Genomic DNA, 19,798 nt, shown 5'->3' on the forward strand with positions numbered 1-19,798 from the left:
CAGCCCGCGCGTGGGCGTGGCCGAGGCGGGGCGTGACGTCAGGCAGGCAGGCGGGGAAGCCACCACCTTCTTCCGCCGCCGCCGCCATTTTGAAGGCGCCGCCGGTCGGGGCGGTCGCTGCCGGGGCGGTCGCTGCCGCCGCCGCCTCAGCCCGCCCCCGGCCCCTGAGGTAGGCCGGGGCTCCCCGGTGCCCTTCTCTCCCTCCGGACCCCGGCACGCACCCCCGCCGTGCGGCTCGGGGCTCCCCGAGTTCCCCCTGGTACCGCCGGGCCCTCACACAGCCGCTCGGGGCGCCGCCCTCCTCACACGGAGCGTTTCCTGACTGGAAATCCCCCCGCGGGGGACCCGGGACCCCCCCCCCCCCCCCCAGTGCCCCCCCCCCTTATTGAGACCCTTTTCTGACAGAAAAACCCCATCAGGGACTTTGGGGGGGGGGGGACAGAACCCCCGTGGGGGGGTGATGGGGACCCCCCGGGGGGGGGTTGGGGGGGGCAGAGGGGTGTCCCCCCCCGCCCCCCCCCCCAATTAGCGCCGCTAATGCCTCGTTACCCTCATTAACCCCCCCCAAAACCCCCACTTTTTGCCCCACTTTCAGGCGATGGCGGAAGAGGCCGAGCCCCGCGCCCCTGTGCCGGCGGAGGGGGGGGCCCAGGGGTCACCCCAAGAACCTGAGGGGTCCCCCGATCTCGTGGGGTCCTCCGAGGGGGCGCCCCCCGGGCCGGGGGGGTCACCCCAAGAGCCTGAGGGGTCCCCCCCGCTCGATCTGGGGGTGCTGCGGGCGGCGCTGGAGGCGGCGCTGATGCGGGACCCCGGGGAGGCGATGCCGGCCGAGTTGAACCCCATTTTGGGGGTCCCCCTGCCCCCCCCGGCCAAGTGCCGGCACCTGGATGGGGTCCGGCTGCTGCGGGACAACCTGCGGCTGGTACGGGGGGGGGCACCCCAAAATTGGGGGGAGGGGGGGCTGGGAGGAGGAGGAGGGGTGAGAAGGGGGGATTTGGGGGAGCAGAGGTTGATTTGGGGGGGCACAGGGGGATTTGGGGGTCTGGGAGGGGGAAATGGGGGGATTTGGGGGAGCAGAGGGGGATTTGGGGAGGCACAGGGGGATTTGGGGGGGGCACAGGGGGATTTGGGGGTCTGGGGGGGGAAATGGGGGGAAATGGGGGAGCAGAGGTTGATTTGGGGGGGCACAGGGGGATTTGGGGGGCACAGGGGGATTTAGGGGGCACAGGGGGATTTGGGGGGGCACAGGGGGATTTGGGGGTCTGGGAGGGGGGATTTAGGGGTCTGGGGGGGAAATGGGGGGATTTCGGGGAGCAGAGGTTGATTTGGGGGGGCACAGGGGGATTTGGGGGTCTGGGGGGGAAATGGGGGGATTTGGGGGAGCAGAGGTTGATTTGGGGGGCACAGGGGGATTTAGGGGGGCAGCGGGTGGATTTAGGGGTCTGGGGGGTGAGAAGGGGGGATTTGGGGGAGCAGAGGTTGATTTGGGGGGGCACAGGGGGATTTAGGGGGGGCACAGGGGGATTTGGGGGTCTGGGAGGGGGAAATGGGGGGATTTGGGGGAGCAGAGGTTGATTTGGGGGGGCACAGGGGGATTTGGGGGGCGGTGGGTGGATTTAGGGGTCTGGGGGGGGGATTTGGGGGGGCAGGGGGGATTTGGGGGGGGCGCCGGGGTGGTTTAGGGGTGTGATTTTGGGGTATAATGGGGTAGTTTAGGGGTTGGAGATGGCAAAGGAGTGATTTTTGGGGTACGGGGGGGTGTGTGTGATTTAGGGGCCGGGGGGGTCACTTTGGGGTACGGGGGGGGGGGGTGATTTAGGGGCCGGGGGGGGTCACTTTGGGGTACGGGGGGGGGAATGTAGGATTTGGGGTGTGACTTTGGGGCGATTGGTGGGGACCCCATGAGGACTCTGGGGGAGGGGAGGGGCGTGGGGTATTTTGGGGCTCAGTGAGTGGGGAGTCTGGGGGGCGCCCCCCCCCCCCCGTTTCCCCCTCCCGCAGGCGCAGGGGGGGCCCCCGCGGGGTCTGGGGGGGCTGCGGACGGCGCTGAGCATCCTGGAGAAGTACGGCCGCAACCTGCTGCAGCCCCGACCCCCGGCACTGGCGCGCGTGCGCTTCGGCAACCCCGTCTTCCGCAGCACCGTGGGCGCCCTGCAGGTACCCCCAAACCGCCCCCGCGCCCCACGGCTCGCCCGCGGCCCCCGCGGCCCCCCCCCGGCGCCCCCCCCCCCGGCGCCCCCTGAAATGGCCTCGGGGGGGCGTCCCTCCCAGGGCGCCCCAAAGGCCCCGTAGAACGCCCAAATCTCTCTGTAGAGGCCCAAAATTCCCCGTAGAACGCCCAAATCTCTCTATAGAGCCCCAAATCCCCCCATAGAGCCCCAAAATCCCCCTATAGAGCCCCAAAATCCCCCTATAGAGCCCCAAAATTCCCCTATAGAGCCCCCAAATCTCTCTATAGAGCCCCAAAATTCCCCCATAGAACGCCCAAATCTCTCTATAGAGCCCCAAAATCCCCCATAGAACGCCCAAATCTCTCTATAGAAGCCTAAAATTCCCCTATAGAACCCCCAAATCCACCTATAGAGCCCCAAAATCCCCCTATAGAACCCCAAAATCCCCCTGTAGAGCCACAGAATCCCCCTATAGAACCCCCAAAGCCCCTCTGGGTGCCCCAAAATCCCCCTATAGAACCCCAAATCCCCCTGTAGAGCCTCAAATCCCCCCATAGAACGCCCAAATCTCTCTGTAGAGCCCCAAAATCCCTCTATAGAACCCCCAAATCTCTCTATAGAGGCCCAAAATTCCCCCATAGAACGCCCAAATCTCTCTGTAGAGCCCCAAATCCCCCCATAGAACGCCGAAATCTCTCTATAGAGGCCCAAAATTCCACATAGAAGCCCCAAAATTCCCCTATAGAGCCCCAAATCTCTCTATAGAGGCCCAAAATCTCCCCATAGAACGCCCAAATCTCTCTATAGAGCCCCAAAATTCCCCTATAGAGCCCCAAATCTCTCTATAGAGCCCCAAAATTACCCCATAGAACGCCCAAATCCCCCTATCGAGCCCCAATATGCCCCTATAGAGCTCCAAAGCCCCTCTGGGTGCCCCAAAATCCCCCTATGGAGCCCCAATATCCCCCCATAGAACCCCAAAGCCCCTCTGGGTGCCCCCAAAATCCCCCTATAGAACGCCCAAATTGCCCTGTAGAGCCCCAAAATCCCCCTGTAGAACCCCAAAGCCCCTCTGGGTGCCCCAAAATCCCCCTACAGAACCCCCAAATCCCCCTATAGAGCCCCAAAATTCCCCTATAGAACCCCAAAGCCCCTCTGGGTGCCCCAAAATCCCCCTACAGAACCCCCAAATCCGCCTATAGAGCCCAAATATCCCCCTATAGAGCCCCAAAGCCCCTCTGAGTGCCCCCAAAATCCCCCTATAGAACCCCAAAATCCCCCTATAGAGCCCCAAAATCCCCCTATAGAGCCCCAAAATCCACCTATAGAACCCCAAAGTCTCTCTGGGTGCCCTAAAATCCCCCTATAGAGCCCCAAAATCGCCTTATAGAACCCCCAAATCCCCCTATAGAACGCCCAAATTGCCTTGTAGAGCCCCAAAATCCCCCTGTAGAACCCGAAAGCCCCTCTGGGTGCCCCAAAATCCCCCCATAGAACCCCCAAATCCCCCCATAGAACCCCCAAATCCCCCTATAGAGCCCCAATATGCCCCTATAGAACCCCAAAATCCCTCTGGGTGCCCCCAATCCCCCTATAGAACCCCCAAATCCCCCTATAGAGCCCCAAATCCCCCTATGGAGCCCCAGTACCCCCCGTAGCACCCCAATATCCCCCCGTAGGGCCCCCCCATACCCCCCCTGCAGCCCCCCCATATCCCCGCAGGGGGGCCGGGGGGTGCTGCGGCTGTTGGGGTACACGGAGGAGACGGGGGAGGGGCTGAGCTTCCCCCCGGGGGAGGGGGCGCCCCACGGCCCCCGCGTGGCCGCCGTCACCGCCGACGTCCTGCTGCTGCGCGCAGAGCTCGACCTGCTGCTGGCCGTGAGCGCGGGGGCACTGGGGGGCACTGGGAGGGACTGGGAGGCACTGGGAAGGACTGGGAAGGTCACTGGGAGGGACTGAGGGGCACTGGGAGGGACTGGGAGGGGTGTTGGGAGGGACTGAGAGGGAGTGGGGGGCACTGGGAAGGACTGGGAAGGTCACTGGGAGGGACTGGGGGGCACTGGGACAAACTGGGGGGCACTGGGAGGGACTGGGAGGGGCACTGGCAAGGACTGGGGGGCACTGGGACAAACTGGGGGGCACTGGGAGGGGCACTGGGAAGGACTGGGGGACACTGGAACAAACTGGGAGGGACTGGGAAGGGTGTTGGGAGGGACTGGGAGGGAGTGGGGGGCACTGGGAGGGAGTGAGGGGCACTGGGACAAGCTGGGGGTCACTGGGAGGAACTGGGAGGGGTATTGGGAAGGGCACTGAGAGGGAGTGGGGGGCACTGGGAAGGACTGGGGAGGCCACTGGGATAAACTGGTGTGCTGGGAGGGCCACCGGGGGTGGCACTGGGCTGTACTGGTTTATACTGGTCCATACTGGTCCACCCTGACGCTGTTCCCCCCCCAGAACCAGCACCCGAACCCCCAGTTCTTCACTGACATCCTGGCGGGGGGGGGCGAGGTGAGCGGGGACTGGGAGGGACTGGGAGGGACTGGGAGGGACTGGGAGGGGGAGGGGGCTATACTGGGAGGGACTGGGGGGAGCACAGAGCTATACTGGGGGGAGGTTGGGATGCATTGGGGGGACGGGCAGGGCTCGGCGGGGCGGTCGCTGCTCCATACTGGTTCATACTGGTCTATACTGGTGCGAACTGGGTGCTCCCCCCCCCCCCCCCCCCCCAGGGGCTGCTGGTGCCCGACTCAGTGCCAATACGGGACGGGGACGGCCCCGCAGGTACGGGGCTATGGGGGGCTATGGGGGCTCTATAGGGTCTGGGGGGGGCTATGGGGGATCTATAGGGGCGGGGGGGGGCTATGGGGGGGTCTATAGGGGCTCCATAGGGTCTGGGGGGGGCTATGGGGGGGTCTATAGGGGCTCCATAGGGTCTGGGGGGGGCTATGGGGGGTCTATAGGGGCTCCATAGGGGCGGGGGGGGGCTATCGGGGGGGTCTATAGGGGCTCCATAGGGTCTGGGGGGGGCTATAGGGGCTCCATAGGGTCGGGGGGGGGCTATGGGGGCTCCATAGGGTCTGGGGGGGGCTGTGGGGGGTCTATAGTGCCTGGGGGGGGGTGTGGGGTGGCTATAGGGTCTGGGGGGGCTATGGGGGAGCTATAGGGTCGGGGGGGCCTATAGAGGCTCTATAGGGTCATGGGGGGCTATGGGGTGTTTATAAGATCTGGGGAGTCCATAGGGGCTCTATAGGGTCTGGGGCAGTGTCTATAGGGACTGTATAGGGCCTGGGGGGGCTATGGGGGCTCTGTAGGGCCTGGGGAGGTGTCTATAGGGACTCTATAGGGCGTAGAGGGGTTATTGGGCCTCTATAGGGTGCGTGGGGGTCTATAAGGGCTCTATAGGGACTCTATAGGGCCTGGGGGGGCTATGGGGGCTCTATAGGGTCTGGGGGGGCTATAGGGGCTTTATAGGGTCTGGGGGGGCTGTAGGTGATTCTGTGGATTCTGTAGGAGGGGTTCTATGGGGCGGGGGGGGGTCTATAGGGGCTCCGGGGCCTCTATAGGGGCGAGCAGTGGTTCTGTGGGTGCGGGTGGGGCTCTATCGGGGCTGTACGAGGGCCCTATAGGGGGCGGGGGGGCTCGGGGGGGGTTGGGGGTGCCTATAGGCCCCGGGGCTGTTCCCGGGGGGCTGTAGGTGCCCTATAGGTGCTGAGGGCCCTATATGTGCCCCCCCCCCAGGCGGGACCCCCCCCGACGGCCCCTCCCTGCGCCCGCTCAGCCCCCCCCGGGGGGACCCCAGGTAACCTATAGCGCCCCCCGATCCCCTATAGACCCCCTCCCCCCCCCGTCCCCCCTATAGGGCCCCCATACCCCCCCCATCCCCTATAGCCGCCCCATAGGGCCTTCTGGGGGGGGGGTGTGGGGCTCTATAGGGTCTCTCACCCCTCTCTTCCCCCCCCACAGCTCCTCTCTCCCCCCGTGGCCACACAGCACCGGCCTGGGGCTGCCCCACACATCTATGGGGCAGCCCCACGGCGCTATGGGGCAGCCCCCTGCATCTATGGGGCAGCCCCCTGCATCTATGGGGCAGCCCCCCGCCTCCACGGGGCAGCCCCCCACCTCCACGGGGCAGCCCCCCACCTCCGTGGGGCAGCCCCCTGGCGCTATGGGGCAGCCCCCCACCTCCGTGGGGCAGCCCCCCGGCGCTATGGGGCAGCCCCCCGGCGCTATGGGGCAGCCCCCCGGCGGCAGCGACGGGGGCGGTTGGGCCTGCGCCTCCTGCACCTTCCTCAACGCCGGCCCCAGCGTCCTCTGTGGGGTCTGCGAGCGCCCCCGCCTCGCCCGGCGGCCCCCCCCCGCCCCACAGGTCAGTCTGGGGGCGACCCCCAAGTGTGGGGCAGACCCCCAAGCGTGGGGCGGACCCCCAAGTGTGGGGCAGACCCTGATGTGTCGTCCCCCCCCCCCCAGGGGTGGCAGTGCCCCCACTGCACGTACCGCAACGAAGGTTCGGGGCGGCTCTGTGACGTCTGTCACCTCCCCGGCGCGGTGCCGCCGCTGACGTCATCGCTGACATCATCGCTGACACCATCGCTGACACCATCGCTGACCTCGCGGCCGGCGGGGGCCGGGGGGGCCCCCCGGGGGTCTCCCCCCGCGCAGGCGGAGCGGCGGCGCCAGGAGCGGCTGCGGGAGGAGGGGCGGCGCATGGTGGCCATCGTCAGGGTGAGACCTGCCGCGTCCCGGGGGGGCCCCAAAGGGGGAGGGGGGGGGGGGGTGTCCCCGGGGGGTGTGGGCGCCCCCCCTGACCCCCCCGTGGCCGTCCCCGCAGGCGGCGGAGGCGCAGGGGGTGCCGGCGGAGGCGGTGGTGACGGCGGCGCGGGCGCAGGGGGCCGCGGGGGCGGGGGCGGCGGTGGGGCGGGCGCGGGCGGGGCTGGGGGCGGCGCTGGGGGCGCTGGCGGGGGCGGCCACGCGGCGGGGGGCGGCCGAGCCCGGGGGGCCGCTGGGGGCCCTCTCCCTGCGCGAGGCCGCCCGCGCCTGGGCCCGCGCCCACGGCCACCCCCAGCGCGCCCTGCAGGCCTGCCTGGGCGCCCGGCGGAGGCAGGTAGGCGGGGCTTGGCGGGGCGGGGCCGGGGGGGCGGGGCCTGGCGGGGCGGGGCCGGGGGTTGGCCCTGTGGGGAGGGCGTGGCTTAGGGGCCGGGGGGCCGTGGCTGGATGGGGGGTGGTGCTTGGGGTGGGGAGGGGCTTTGGTGGGTGGGCGTGGTTATAGGGCTGGGGGCGGGGCTACGGGGAGGGAGGGAGGGAGGGAGCAGCCCCTTGTTCCATGCAGGGCAGTGTGTTGGGGGCGGGGCTTAGCGCGTGGGTGTGGTTTAGAGTGTGGGGGCGGGGCTGGACGTAGGGGTGGAGCTTAAGGTGCGGGGAGGGGCTTTGGTGGGTGGGCGTGGTTATAGGGCTGGGGGCGGGGCTATGGGGGGGTGTCCCCAAAGGGGAAGCATGCTGCAGGTTGGGGGCGTGGCCTATCGGGGGGGCGTGGCTTAAGCCATGGGGGCTTTGGTGGGTGGGCGTGGCTGTGGGGATGTGGGCGGGGCTACGGGGAGGGAGGGAGCAGCCCCTTGTTCCATGCAGGGCAGTGTGTTGGGGGCGGGGCTTATTGCGTGGGTGTGGTTTAGAGCCGGGGGCGGGGCTGGATGTAGGGGTGGAGCTTAAGGTGCAGGGAGGGGCTTTGGTGGGTGGGCGTGGTTATAGGGCTGGGGGCGGGGCTACGGGGAGGGAGGGAGCAGCCTCTTGTTCCATGCAGGGCAGTGTGTTGGGGGCGGGGCTTAGCGCGTGGGTGTGGTTTAGAGTGTGGGGGCGGGGCTGGACGTGGGGGTGGAGCTTAAGGTGTGGGGAGAAGTGTGGTGGGTGGGCGTGGTTATAGGGCTGGGGGCGGGGCTACGGGGCGGGAGGGGAGTCTCTGAAGGGGATGCATGCTGCCGGGTGGGGGCGTGGCCTAGCGCGGGGGCGTGGCTTAGAGTGATCTGGAATTAAAGAGTGTGGGGGCTTTGTGGGCGTGGCCATGGGGCGGGGGGCGGGGCTTTGGGGCCAGTCCCGTGTTCCCGCAGGGCCGCTCGTGACAGCGGGGGGTGTGGCTTAGCGTGGGGGTGGAGCTTAGTGCATGCTCATGGCTGGGGGCGGGACCAGGGGCATCCAATAGTGTTCCTGGGGGGCGTGTGGGCGGGGCTTGGCACAGACGGGGTGGAGCCACAGGGGGGTGGGCGGGGCTCCTCGGGGCATGTGCTCTCTGGGGAGGTGGAGCTTCGCGGGGGCGGGGCTAAGCACGCAGGGGCGGGGCTAAAGTTAAGGAGGAAGTGGGGATTGGCTAGACGGCTCGGGGGCGGGGCTGCAGGGCCGGGGCGGAGCTCAAGGGCTCGGGGGCGGGGCCAAGGGCCCGGGGGAGAGGGGCGCCCTGGGCCGTACTGGTTTCACCGGGAGGCACTGGGGCCCTTACTGGTCCGTACTGGTGCGCAGCTGCGGGCGCTGGCGGCACTGGGCTTCGGGGAGCGGGCGGCGGCGGCGGCGGCGCTGTACCAGAACGGGGGGGACGTGTGGGGGGCAGTGGGCGACCTCCAGCGGCGGCGGCTGCAGCCCTTCCACCCCCGGCTCTGGCAGCACCCGCAGCCCCCCCTCGACTTCCACTGCCCCGACCAGCAGGTGGGGGGCACTGGGGGCACTGGGGGGGACTGGGGGGGGACTGGGAGGGGAGTGGGAGGGGCTGGGAGGGGACTGGGGGGGCTGGGGGGGGACTGGGAGGGAGTGGGGGGGGCTGGGGGGGACTGGGAGGGCACTGGGATATACTGGGAGGGAGTGGGAGGGAGTGGGAGGCACTGGGAGGGGACTGGGAGGGACTGGGGGGCGCTGGGAGGGACTGGGGGGGGGCTGGGAGGGGACTGGGGGGCACTGGGATATACTGGGAGGGACTGGGGGGCACTGGGAGGGACTGGGAGGGGACTGGGAGGGAGTGGGAGGGGACTGGGAGGGGCGGGGGGGGCTGGGAGGGACTGGGGAGGGGCTGGGAGGGAGTGGGAGGGGCTGGGAGGGGACTGGAGGGCACTGGGATATACTGGGAGGGGACTGGGAGGGAGTGGGAGGGGCGGGGGAGGCTGGGAGGGAGTGGGAGGGCACTGGGAGGGAGTGGGAGGGGACTGGGGGGGACTGGGAGGCACTGGGATATACTGGGAGGGGACTGGGAGGGCACTGGGAGGGAGTGGGAGGCACTGGGAGGGGACTGGGAGGCACTGGGATATACTGGGAGGGGACTGGGAGGGAGTGGGAGGCATTGGGAGGGGACTGGGAGGCACTGGGATATACTGGGAGGGGACTGGGATAGACTGGGAGGGACTGGGAGGGCACTGGGAGGGACTGGGAGGCACTGGGAGGGGACTGGGAGGCACTGGGATATACTGGGAGGGGACTGGGAGGGCACTGGGAGGGAGTGGGAGGGCACTGGGAGGGACTGGGAGGCACTGGGAGGGGACTGGGAGGCACTGGGATATACTGGGAGGGCACTGGGAAGGAGTGGGAGGGACTGGAGGGCACTGGGGGGACTGGGGAGTGCTGGGCTATACTGGGGGGCACTGGGAGGGACTGGGGGGCACTGGGATATACTGGGAGGGACTGGAGGAGTCTGGGGGGCACTGGTCTATACTGGGAGGCACTGGGGGGGACTGGGAGTGATTGGAGGGGACCAGGAGGGGTCGAGGAGGACACTGGGGGGGACTGGGTTATACTGGGAGGGCGTTTGGGGTTACTGGGAGGAGGTTTAGGATTACTGGTTTCAGGTTTGGAGTTACTGGGGGAGGGTTTAGGGTTACTGGGATGGGGTTTAGGGTTACTGGTTTGGGGTTTGGGTCACTGGTTTGGGGTTTAGGGTTACTGGTTTGGGGTTTGGGTCACTGGTTTGTGGTCTGGGTCACTGGGATGGGGTTTGGGTCACTGGGATGGGGTTTAGGGTCACTGGGATGGGATTTAGGGTTACTGGTTTGGGGTGGGGGTCACTGGGGGAGGGCTTGGGGTCACTGGGATGGGGTTTAGGGTTACTGGTTTGGGGTCTGGGTTACTGGTTTGGGGTTTAGGGTCACTGGGATGGGGTTTAGGGTTACTGGTTTGGGGTTTAAGGTTACTGGTTTGGGGTGGGGGTCACTGGGGGAGGGCTCGGGGTCACTGGTTTGGGGTTTGGGTCACTGGGATGGGGTCTGGGTCACTGGTTTGGGGTTTAGGGTTACTGGTTTGGGGTGGGGGTCACTGGGGGAGGGCTCGGGGTCACTGGTTTGTGGTCTGGGTCACTGGTTTGGGGTTTAGGGTTACTGGTTTGGGGTTTGGGTCACTGGTTTGGGATTTAGGGTTATTGGGATGGGATTTAGGGTCACTGGTTTGTGGTCTGGGTCACTGGGATGGGGTTTAAGGTTACTGGTTTGGGGTGGGGGTCACTGGTCTGGGTTGGGGGCGACTGGTGACCCGTAACGGACGGGGCGGCGCTGGCCGGCAGGCGGTGGTGCGGCGGGCACTGGCCACGCTGGGCTTGGCCAGCTGGGGCCGGGCGGCGCTGGTGGCCAGCCTGGGGCGGGAGCTGGCCCTGGGCCCGCGGGGAGTGGCCGAACTGGTGGAGGCCGTGGGGCGCTGCCCCGACCGCGCCGCGCTGCGCCGGCGTCTGCGCTGCGAGTGCGCCGTCTGCGGGGGGGCCCTGCCCCGGCACCAGGTGGGGCACTGGGGGCACTGGGGGGCACTGGGAGGGAGTGGGGGGGAGTGGGAGGGGTAATGGGGGGGACTGGGAGGGACTGGGGGGGGAACTGGGAGGGGTAATGGGGGGACTGGGAGGGACTGGGAGGGGTAATGGGGGGGACTGGGAGGGATTGGGGGGGATTGGGAGGGACTGGGAGGGATTGGGGGGGACTGGGGGGGATTGGGAGGGACTGGGAGGGGTAATGGGGGGACTGGGAGGGACTGGGAGGGGTAATGGGGGGACTGGGGGGGGGACTGGGAGGGGTAATGGGGGGGACTGGGAGGGACTGGGAGGGGACTGGGGGGACTGGGAGGGGTAATGGGGGGACTGGGAGGGACTGGGAGGGTAATGGGGGGACTGGGAGGGACTTGGAGGGCACTGGAGGGCACTGGGAGGGACTGGGAGGGGTAATGGGGACATGGGGGGGGACGACTGGGAGGTTCTGGGGGACAGTGGGGGTCGTGGGGGGTCAGTGGGGTGTGGGGCTGCTGTGGGGCACAGTGGGGCAGCCATGGGGCGCGGTGGGGCAGCCATGGGGCGCCATGGGGCAGCCATGGGGCGCAGTGGGGCAGCTATGGGGCGCAGTGGGGCCCGGTGGAGCCTGCTGCCCCGCAGGTGCAGTGGGGCAGCCATGGGGCACAGTGGGGCAGCCATGGGGCGCAGTGGGGCAGCCATGGGGCGCAGTGGGGCAGCCATGGGGCAGCCATGGGGCGCAGTGGGACCCTCCTGCCCCGCAGGCGCAGTGGCTGACGGGCTGCGAGTGTGCGCTGTGCCCCGAGTGCTTCCGGCAGTGGGGCACAGTGGGGCGCAGTGGGGCGCAGTGGGGCGCAGTGGGGCAGCCATGGGGCGCCATGGGGCAGCTATGGGGCGCATTGGGGCCCAGTGGACCCTCCTGCCCCGCAGGCGCAGTGGCTGACGGCCTGCGAGTGTGCGCTGTGCCCCGAGTGCTTCCGGCAGTGGGGCGCCGTGAGGCAGCCATGGGGCGCAGTGGGGCAGCCATGGGGCGCAGTGGGGCAGCTATGGGGCGCAGTGGGGCGCAGTGGGACCCTGCTGCCCCGCAGGCGCAGTGGCTGACGGGCTGCGAGTGTGCGCTGTGCCCCGAGTGCTTCCGGCGGCACTTCACCATCGCGGTGCGCGAGAGGGCGGTGGGAGCGCTCGTCTGCCCCTCCTGCGCCCGCCCCGACCTGCGCGACGACCAACAGCGCCTCTGCTACTTCTCCACCCTCGACGCGCAGGTGGGGCCCAGGGGGGGACCCACGAGTGCTGCCATGGGGGGCTGGGACCCATAAGTGGCCATGGGGGGCTGGGACCCACAAGTGGTCACGTGGGGGGCTGTGACCCACAAGTGGCCACGGGGGGGGCTGGGACCCATAAGTGCTGCCATGGGGGGCTGGGACCCACAAGTGGTCACATGGGGGGCTGGGACCCATAAGTGCTGCCATGGGGGGCTGGGACCCACAAGTGCTGCCATGGGGGGGACCCACAAGTGGTCACAGGGGGGGAAGGTCTGACCCACAAGTGGTCACATGGGGGGGACCCACAAGTGGTCACGTGGGGGGCTGTGACCCATAAGTGCTGCCATGGGGGGACCCACAAGTGGGCACATGGGGGGGACAATGACCCACAAGTGCTGCCATGGGGGGGACCCACAAGTGGTCACAGGGGGGGAAGGTCTGACCCACAAGTGGTCACATGGGGGGGACCCACAAGTGGTCACAGGGGGGGCTGGGACCCATAAGTGGCCACATGGGGGGGGCTGGGACCCATAAGTGCTGCCATGGGGGGCTGGGACCCATAAGTGCTGCCATGGGGGGACCCACAAGTGGGCACATGGGGGGGACAATGACCCACAAGTGCTGCCATGGGGGGGGAAGGTCTGACCTACAAGTGACCACATGAGGGGGGACCCACAAGTGCTGCCATGGGGGGACCCACAAGTGGTCACATGGGGGGGACAACCCACAAGTGCTGCCATGGGGGGCTGGGACCCACAAGTGATCACATGGGGGGGACAACCCACAAGTGCTGCCATGGGGGGCTGGGACCCATAAGTGCTGCCATGGGGGGAACCCACAAGTGGTCACAGGGGGGGAAGGTCTGACCCACAAGTGACCACATGGGGGGGGACCCACAAGTGGTCACGGGGGGGGCTGTGACCCACAACTGCTGCCATGGGGGGGACCCACAAGTGGCCATGGGGGGGACCCACAAGTGGTCACGGGGGACAACGACCCACAAGTGGTCACATGGGGGGCAGGTGTGACCCACAAGTGCTGCCATGGGGGCTGTGACCCACAAGTGACCACATTGGGGGGACCCATAAGTGATCACATGGGGGGGGACCCACAAGTGGCCATGGGGGGGACCCACAAGTGGTCACGGGGGACAACGACCCACAAGTGGTCACATGGGGGGCAGGTGTGACCCACAAGTGCTGCCATGGGGGCTGTGACCCACAAGTGACCACATTGGGGGGACCCATAAGTGATCACATGGGGGGGGACCCACAAGTGATCACATTGGGGGCTGTGACCCACAAGTGGCCCTGGGGGGGGGGGGGGGGGAACAGGCCCACAAGTGACTACATAGGGGGTGTGACCCACAAGTGATCACATGGGGGGCTGTGACCCACAAGTGGCCCTATGGGGGGGGGGGGCTGTGACCCCCCAGTGATCACATCGGGGGGCTCTGAGCCCCACAAGTTCCCCCTCAGTTGCGGTCCCCGACTGTCACTGCCCACCCTGAGCCTCTCGGGGCCCCGGGGGGGGGAGTTGGGGGTCCCGGGGGGGTTTGGGGGTCCCGGGGGGGAGTTGGGGGTCCCGGGGGGGAGTTGGGGGTCCCGGGGGGGGTCCCGGGGGGGGGTTTGGGGGTTCTGCCCCCCATTCCTCACCCCCCCCCCCCCCCCGCAGCTGCGGCAGTGTTTGGACGCCGCCACCTATCAGCTCTTCACCCAGAAGCTGACGGAGCTGGAGCTGATGCGGGACCCCAAATTCCTCTGGTGCATCCAGGTGTGGGGCGGGTGTGGGGCAGGGGGGTGTGGGGCAGGGGGTGTGGGGCAGGGGGGGTGTGGGGCAGGGGGGGGTGTGGGGCAGGGGGGTGTGGGGCAGGGGGGGTGTGGGGCTCTATGGGGTGTCTGGGGGGCCCTATGGGGCGGGGGGAGGGATTGGGGGGCTCTCTGTGGGGCTGGGGTGACAGCGGGGCGCCGTGGGGCTGACCCCCACCTCTCTCTGCCCCCCAAGTGCTCCTTCGGGTTCATCTTCGAGGCGGAACAGGGCCCGGCCCAGTGCCCCCAGTGCCAACAGCGCTTCTGCCCCCGCTGCCAGCGCCCGGTCTGTGGGGAGACGTGGGGCGGGGGGGCTCCGTGGGGCTGGGAAGTGTGGGGCAGCGCAAGTCCCTGCGGGCGCGGGTGTCCCCCTGGGGGGGGGGCGTGGGGCAGTGTGGGGCAGTGTGGGTCCCCGTGGGGTGGTTGTGGGTCGCTGTGGGTCGCTATGGGGCAGTGTGTGTCCCCACGGGGTGGCTGTGGGTCGCTGTGGGGCAGTGTGGGTCCCTATGGGGCAGTGTGTGTCCCCACGGGGTGGCTGTGGGTCGCTATGGGGCAGTGTGTGTCCCCACAGGGTGGCTGTGGGTCCTGTGGGTCGCTATGGGGCAGTGTGGGTCCCTATGGGGCAGTGTGTGTCCCCACGGGGTGGCTGTGGGTCGCTATGGGGCAGCGTGGGTCCCCATGGGGTGGTTGTGGGTCCTGTGGGTCGCTATGGGGCAGTGTGGGTCCCTATGGGGCAGTGTGGGTCCCCGTGGGGTGGTTGTGGGTCGCTGTGGGTCGCTATGGGGCAGCATGGGTTCCCATGGGGTGGCTGTGGGTCGCTGTGGGTCGCTATGGGGCAGTGTGTGTCCCCACGGGGTGGCTGTGGGTCCTGTGGGTCGCTATGGGGCAGTGTGGGTCCCTATGGGGCAGTGTGGGTCCCCACGGGGTGGTTGTGGGTCGCTGTGGGTCGCTATGGGGCAGCATGGGTTCCCATGGGGTGGTTGTGGGTCGCTGTGGGGCAGTGTGGGTCCCTATGGGGCAGTGTGTCCCCATGGGGTGGCTGTGGGTCGCTATGGGGCAGTGTGGGTCCCCGTGGGGTGGTTGTGGGTCGCTGTGGGTCGCTATGGGGCAGTGTGTGTCCCCACGGGGTGGCTGTGGGTCGCTGTGGGTCGCTATGGGGCAGTGTGGGTCCCTATGGGGCAGTGTGGGTCCCCACGGGGTGGCTGTGGGTCGCTGTGGGTCGCTATGGGGCAGCATGGGTTCCCACGGGGTGGCTGTGGGTTGCTGTGGGGCAGTGTGGGTCCCTATGGGTTAGTGTGTCCCCATGGGGTGGCTGTGGGTCGCTATGGGGCAGTGTGGGTCCCCGTGGGGTGGTTGTGGGTCGCTGTGGGTCGCTATGGGGCAGCATGGGTTCCCATGGGGTGGTTGTGGGTTGCTGTGGGGCAGTGTGGGTCCCTATGGGTCAGTGTGTCCCCATGGGGTGGCTGTGGGTCGCTATGGGGCAGCGTGGGTCCCCATGGGGTGGTTGTGGGTCACTGTGGGTCACTATGGGGCAGCGTGTCCCCCATGGGGCGGCTGTGGGTCCCGCGGGTCACTATGGGGCAGCACATCCCCCTGTGGGGCGGCTGTGGGTCGCTATGGGGCAGCTGTGGGTCGCTATGGGGCAGCACATCCCCCCATGGGGCAGCTGTGGGTCACTATGGGGCAGCACATCCCCCCGTGGGGCGGCTGTGGGTCACTATGGGGCAGCGTGGGTCCCCACGGGGTGGCTGTGGGTCACTGTGGGTCGCTATGGGGCAGCGCGTCCCCCCGTGGGGCGGCTGTGGGTCGCTATGGGGCAGCGCGTCCCCCTGTGGGGCAGCTGTGGGTCGCTATGGGGCGGCTGTGGGTCGCTATGGGGCAGCGCGTCCCCCCGTGGGGCGGCTGTGGGTCGCTATGGGGCAGCACATCCCCCCGTGGGGCGGCTGTGGGTTGCTATGGGGCGGCTGTGGGTCGCTATGGGGCAGCGTGTCCCCCCGTGGGGCGGCTGTGGGTCCCCGTGGGGCAGCGTAGACCCCCCCGGCAGTGGGACCCCCAGCACGCCACCCTCTCCTGCGCCGAGTTCGGGGCCTGGCTGAGCGCCCGCGACCCCCAAGCGGCGCCCGTGGGGCTGACGGCCTTCCTGCGGGAGCACGGCATCGGTGGGTGCCCCACGGCGGGTGCGGGGGGGTGGGGGGGGTGTCCCTGCCCCACGGCGGGGGCGGGGGGTGGCTGTGGGCCCCACGGCTGCCCCACGGCTGCCCCACAGCGTGCCCGCAGTGCGGGGTGTGGTACGCGCTGGCCCGGGGGGGCTGTATGCACTTCCAGTGCTCCCAGTGCCGACACCACTTCTGCAGCGGCTGCTCCCGCCCCTTCCACGCCAAGGACGTGAGTGGGGCCGGGGGGCGCTATGGGGCGGGGGGGGGTCCCTATGGGGCGGGGTGGGGTCCCTATGGGGCGGCGGGGGGGTCCGTATGGGGGTGGGGGGGGCTCCTTCGGGGGTCTCTATGGGGCAGGATGTGTCCCTGTGGGGCGCCTATGGGGTGGGGGGTTCCTATGGGGCGGCTGTGGGTCACAGTGGGTCTCTATGGGGCTGGGGGTGTCCCTATGGGGCGGCTGTGGGTCACAGTGGGTCCCTATGGGGCTGGGGGTGTCCCTATGGGGTCCCTATGGGGCGGCTGTGGGTCACAGTGGGTCCCTATGGGGCTGGGGGTGTCCCTATGGGGTGGGGGGTCCCTATGGGGCGGCTGTGGGTCACAGTGGGTCCCTATGGGGTATGTGGGGGGTCCCTGTGGGGCTGAGGGGTGCCTATGGGGTCCCTATGGGGCGGGGGGTCCCTATGGGGCAGGGGAGGGTCTCTGTGGGGCAGGGAGTGTCCCTATGGGGCAGGGTGGGTCCTTGTGGGGTCCCTATAGGGTGGGAGGTCCCTATGGGGCGGCTGTGGGTCACAGTGTGTCTCCATGGTGTCCCTATGGGGCTGGGGGCGCTGTGGGGCGGGGGGCCCCTGTGGGGCTGGGGGCGCTGTGGGGCGGGGGGTCCCTGCGGGGCCCCTGTGGGGCCGCCGTGGGGTGACGGTGGGCGGCAGAGCTGCCCCGAGGAGGGCTGTGCGCTGCGGGGGGCCCTGCACGGCCACCACCCCCGCGACTGCCTCTTCTACCTGCGCGACTGGGAGCCCCCCCGCCTCCAGCGCCTGCTGCGGGTGCGCCGGGGGGCGGCTATGGGGCAGGGGGCGGCTGGGGGGCAGGGGGCGGCTGGGGGGCGGCTATGGGGCGGCTGTGGGGTGGGGGGGTGGCTGTGGGGCAGGGGGGCGGCTGTGGGGCAGGGGGGGCGGCTGGGGGGCAGGGGGGGTGGCTGTGGGGCAGCTAGGGGTCTCTATGGGGCGGCCATGGGGCACAGTGGGTCTCTATGGGGCGGCCATGGGGCAGCTGGGGGTCTCTATGGGGCGGGGGGGCGGCTATGGAGTGAGTGGCTATAGGGCAGTTGGGGGGTCTCTATGGGGCGGCTATGGGGCAGGGGGGCAACTATGGGGCAGTTGGGGGTCTCTATGGGGCAGGGGGGTGGCTATGGGGCAGTTGGGGGGTCTCTATGGGGCGGCTATGGGGCAGGGGAGTGGCTATGGGGCAGTTGGGGGTCTCTATGGGGCAGGGGGTGGCCATGGGGCACCGTGGGGCTCTATGGGGCAGCCATGGGGCACGGTGGGTCTCTATGGGGCGGCCATGGGGCAGCTGGGGGTCTCTATGGGGCAGGGGGTGGCTATGGGGCAGTTGGGGGTCTCTATGGGGCAGGGGGTGGCCATGGGGCACCGTGGGTCTCTCTGGGGCGGCCATGGGGCACGGTGGGTGTCTATGGGGCGGCCATGGGGCACGGTGGGTCTCTATGGGGCAGCTATAGGGCAGCTGGGGGTCTCTATGGGGCGGCCATGGGGCAGCTGGGGGGTCTCTCTGGGGTGGCCATGGGGCACGGTGGGTCTCTATGGGGCAGCTATGGGGCACGGTGGGTCTCTATGGGGCAGCCATGGGGCAGGTGGGGGTCTCTCTGGGGCGGCCATGGGGCACGGTGGGTGTCTATGGGGCAGCCATGGGGCAGCGCCCGCTGTGCCCCCCAGGAAGGCGGAGTGCCCTTCGACACGGAGCCGCCGGCCGGGGCCGAGCCCGTGCCCGGAGGTGGGGAGCCCCTTCCCCCCCTTCCCCCCTTCCTTCCCCCCTCCCCCGCGCCCCCCCGGCGTGGGGCGGCCCCCCAAGTGTGGGGCGGGCGCTGAGGCTGTGGGCGCAGGGGGCTGCGGGGTGCTGGAGCAGAAGGAGACGGGGGCCGGGCTGCGGGACGAGCCCTGCGGCAGAGAGACCCCCCCGGGGCAGGCCGGGCTCTGCCGGTGAGCGGGGCGCTGGGGGGCGCTGGGGGGGCGCTGGGGGGGCGCTGGGGGGCTGCTGGGGGGGCGCTGGGGGGCGCTGGGGGGGTATGTGGGGCATGGGGGGGGTATGTGGGGTCCTTACGGGGCACATGGGGGGTGTTTGTGGGTCCCTGTGGGGCGCTCGGGGGTGACTCTGGTCCTTAAGGGGGTCCCTATGGGGCGTTTGTGGGTCCCTGAGGGGTCCCTATGGGGTATTTGGGGGTCCCTGTGGGGTCCCTATGGGGTGTTTGTGGGTCCCTGTGGGGCGCTCGGGGTCCCCTATGGGGCGTTGGGGGGCCCCGGAGGGGTCCCTATGGGGTGTTTGTGGGTCCCTGTGGGGTCCCTATGGGGTGTTTGTGGGTCTCCGTGGGGCGCTCGGGGGTCCCTATGGGGTGTTTGTGGGCCCCTGAGGGGTCCCTATGGGGTGTTTGGGGGTCCCTGAGGGGTCCCTATGGGGTGTTTGTGGGTCTCCGTGGGGCGCTCGGGGGTCCCTATGGGGTGTTTGTGGGCCCCTGAGGGGTCCCTATGGGGTGTTTGTGGGCCCCTGAGGGGTCCCTATGGGGTGTTTGTGGGTCCCTGTGGGGCGCTCGGGGTCCCCTAAGGGGTGTTTGGGGGTCCCTGCGGGGCGTTGGGGGGTCCCTGAGGGGTCCCTATGGGGCGTTGGGGGGTCCCTGAGGGGTCCCTATGGGGTGTTTGGGGGTCCCTGCGGGGTCCCTATGGGGCGTTGGGGGGTCCCTGAGGGGTCCCTATGGGGTGTTTGGGGGTCCCTGCGGGGCGTTGGGCCCCCGAGGGGCCGGCCGGGGTGTGAGCGGAGCCCGCGCACGCCAGGGCGCACTACACGGAGTACCTGGTGCGGCTCATCAACGAGCACCGCCTGGACCCGGCGCGGCTCTACAGCGCGGCCGAGCTGTGCGCGGCGGCCGAGCGGCACCTGCCCGGGGGGAGACCGCCCCGCGGCGCCCGGGAGAGCCCCCAGCAGTACGCCCAGCGCCTGCGCCGCCTGCTGGCCCGGGAGGCCCCGCTGGCCCCGCCCCCCCGCCCCTGAACACGCCCCCGCGGCGGCGGCCACGCCCCCCCGCCCCCGGCCGAGGAATAAAGACGGCGAAGGCCCCTCCCGTGGCTGTGTGCTGGGGGGCGGGGCCTCGGGGAGGCGGGGCCTCGAGGGGAGGGGGGCGGGGCCTGGGGGAGGCAGGGCCCGGGGGGAGGGAGGTGGGGCTTCAAGGGAGAGAGGTGGGGCCTCGGGGAGGGGGGTGGGGCCTCGAGGGGAGGCGGGGCCTCAGGGAGGAGGCTGGGCTTTGGGGGAGGGGGTTCAGGGGGGCCATGGGGGGGTGGGGCTTTGAGGGAGGAGGGGCTCCGGCGAGAGAGAGGAGGGGCCTCAAGGGAGGGAGGCGGGGCCTCGGTGGGAGGGGCTTCTGGGAGGGGGTGGGGCTTTGAGGGAGGAGGGG

At 69.4% G+C, this 19,798-nt stretch overlaps 1 protein-coding gene across 2 annotated transcripts; it reads left to right on the top strand.

The window, feature by feature from the left end:
- Nucleotides 1-122: 122 nt before the first annotated feature.
- LOC309684895 (E3 ubiquitin-protein ligase RNF31-like) lies at nt 123-19,468 on the top strand. 2 transcript variants are annotated; one of them, XM_082500735.1, is made up of 21 exons: nt 123-169; nt 596-922; nt 2,002-2,157; nt 3,894-4,049; nt 4,626-4,679; nt 4,901-4,952; nt 5,910-5,970; nt 6,135-6,537; nt 6,639-6,893; nt 7,000-7,272; nt 8,676-8,858; nt 10,693-10,902; nt 11,988-12,161; nt 13,836-13,934; nt 14,166-14,255; nt 16,014-16,128; nt 16,236-16,354; nt 17,052-17,165; nt 18,072-18,129; nt 18,239-18,335; nt 19,182-19,468. In XM_082500735.1, the coding sequence occupies exons 2-21, from the start codon at nt 599-601 to the stop codon at nt 19,396-19,398; spliced, it is 3,210 nt and encodes a 1,069-aa protein (XP_082356861.1). In that variant the 5' UTR covers nt 123-169; nt 596-598; the 3' UTR covers nt 19,399-19,468. The 2 variants fall into 2 exon arrangements, with proteins under 2 accessions (XP_082356861.1, XP_082356862.1); XM_082500736.1 differs by having other exon boundaries at nt 16,050-16,128.
- The last annotated feature ends 330 nt before the right edge of the window (nt 19,469-19,798 follow it).

This window comes from Vanellus vanellus, assembly GCF_965231255.1.
Source record: "Vanellus vanellus genome assembly, contig: HAP1_SCAFFOLD_1058, whole genome shotgun sequence".
Classification (NCBI taxonomy): Eukaryota; Metazoa; Chordata; class Aves; order Charadriiformes; family Charadriidae; genus Vanellus; species Vanellus vanellus.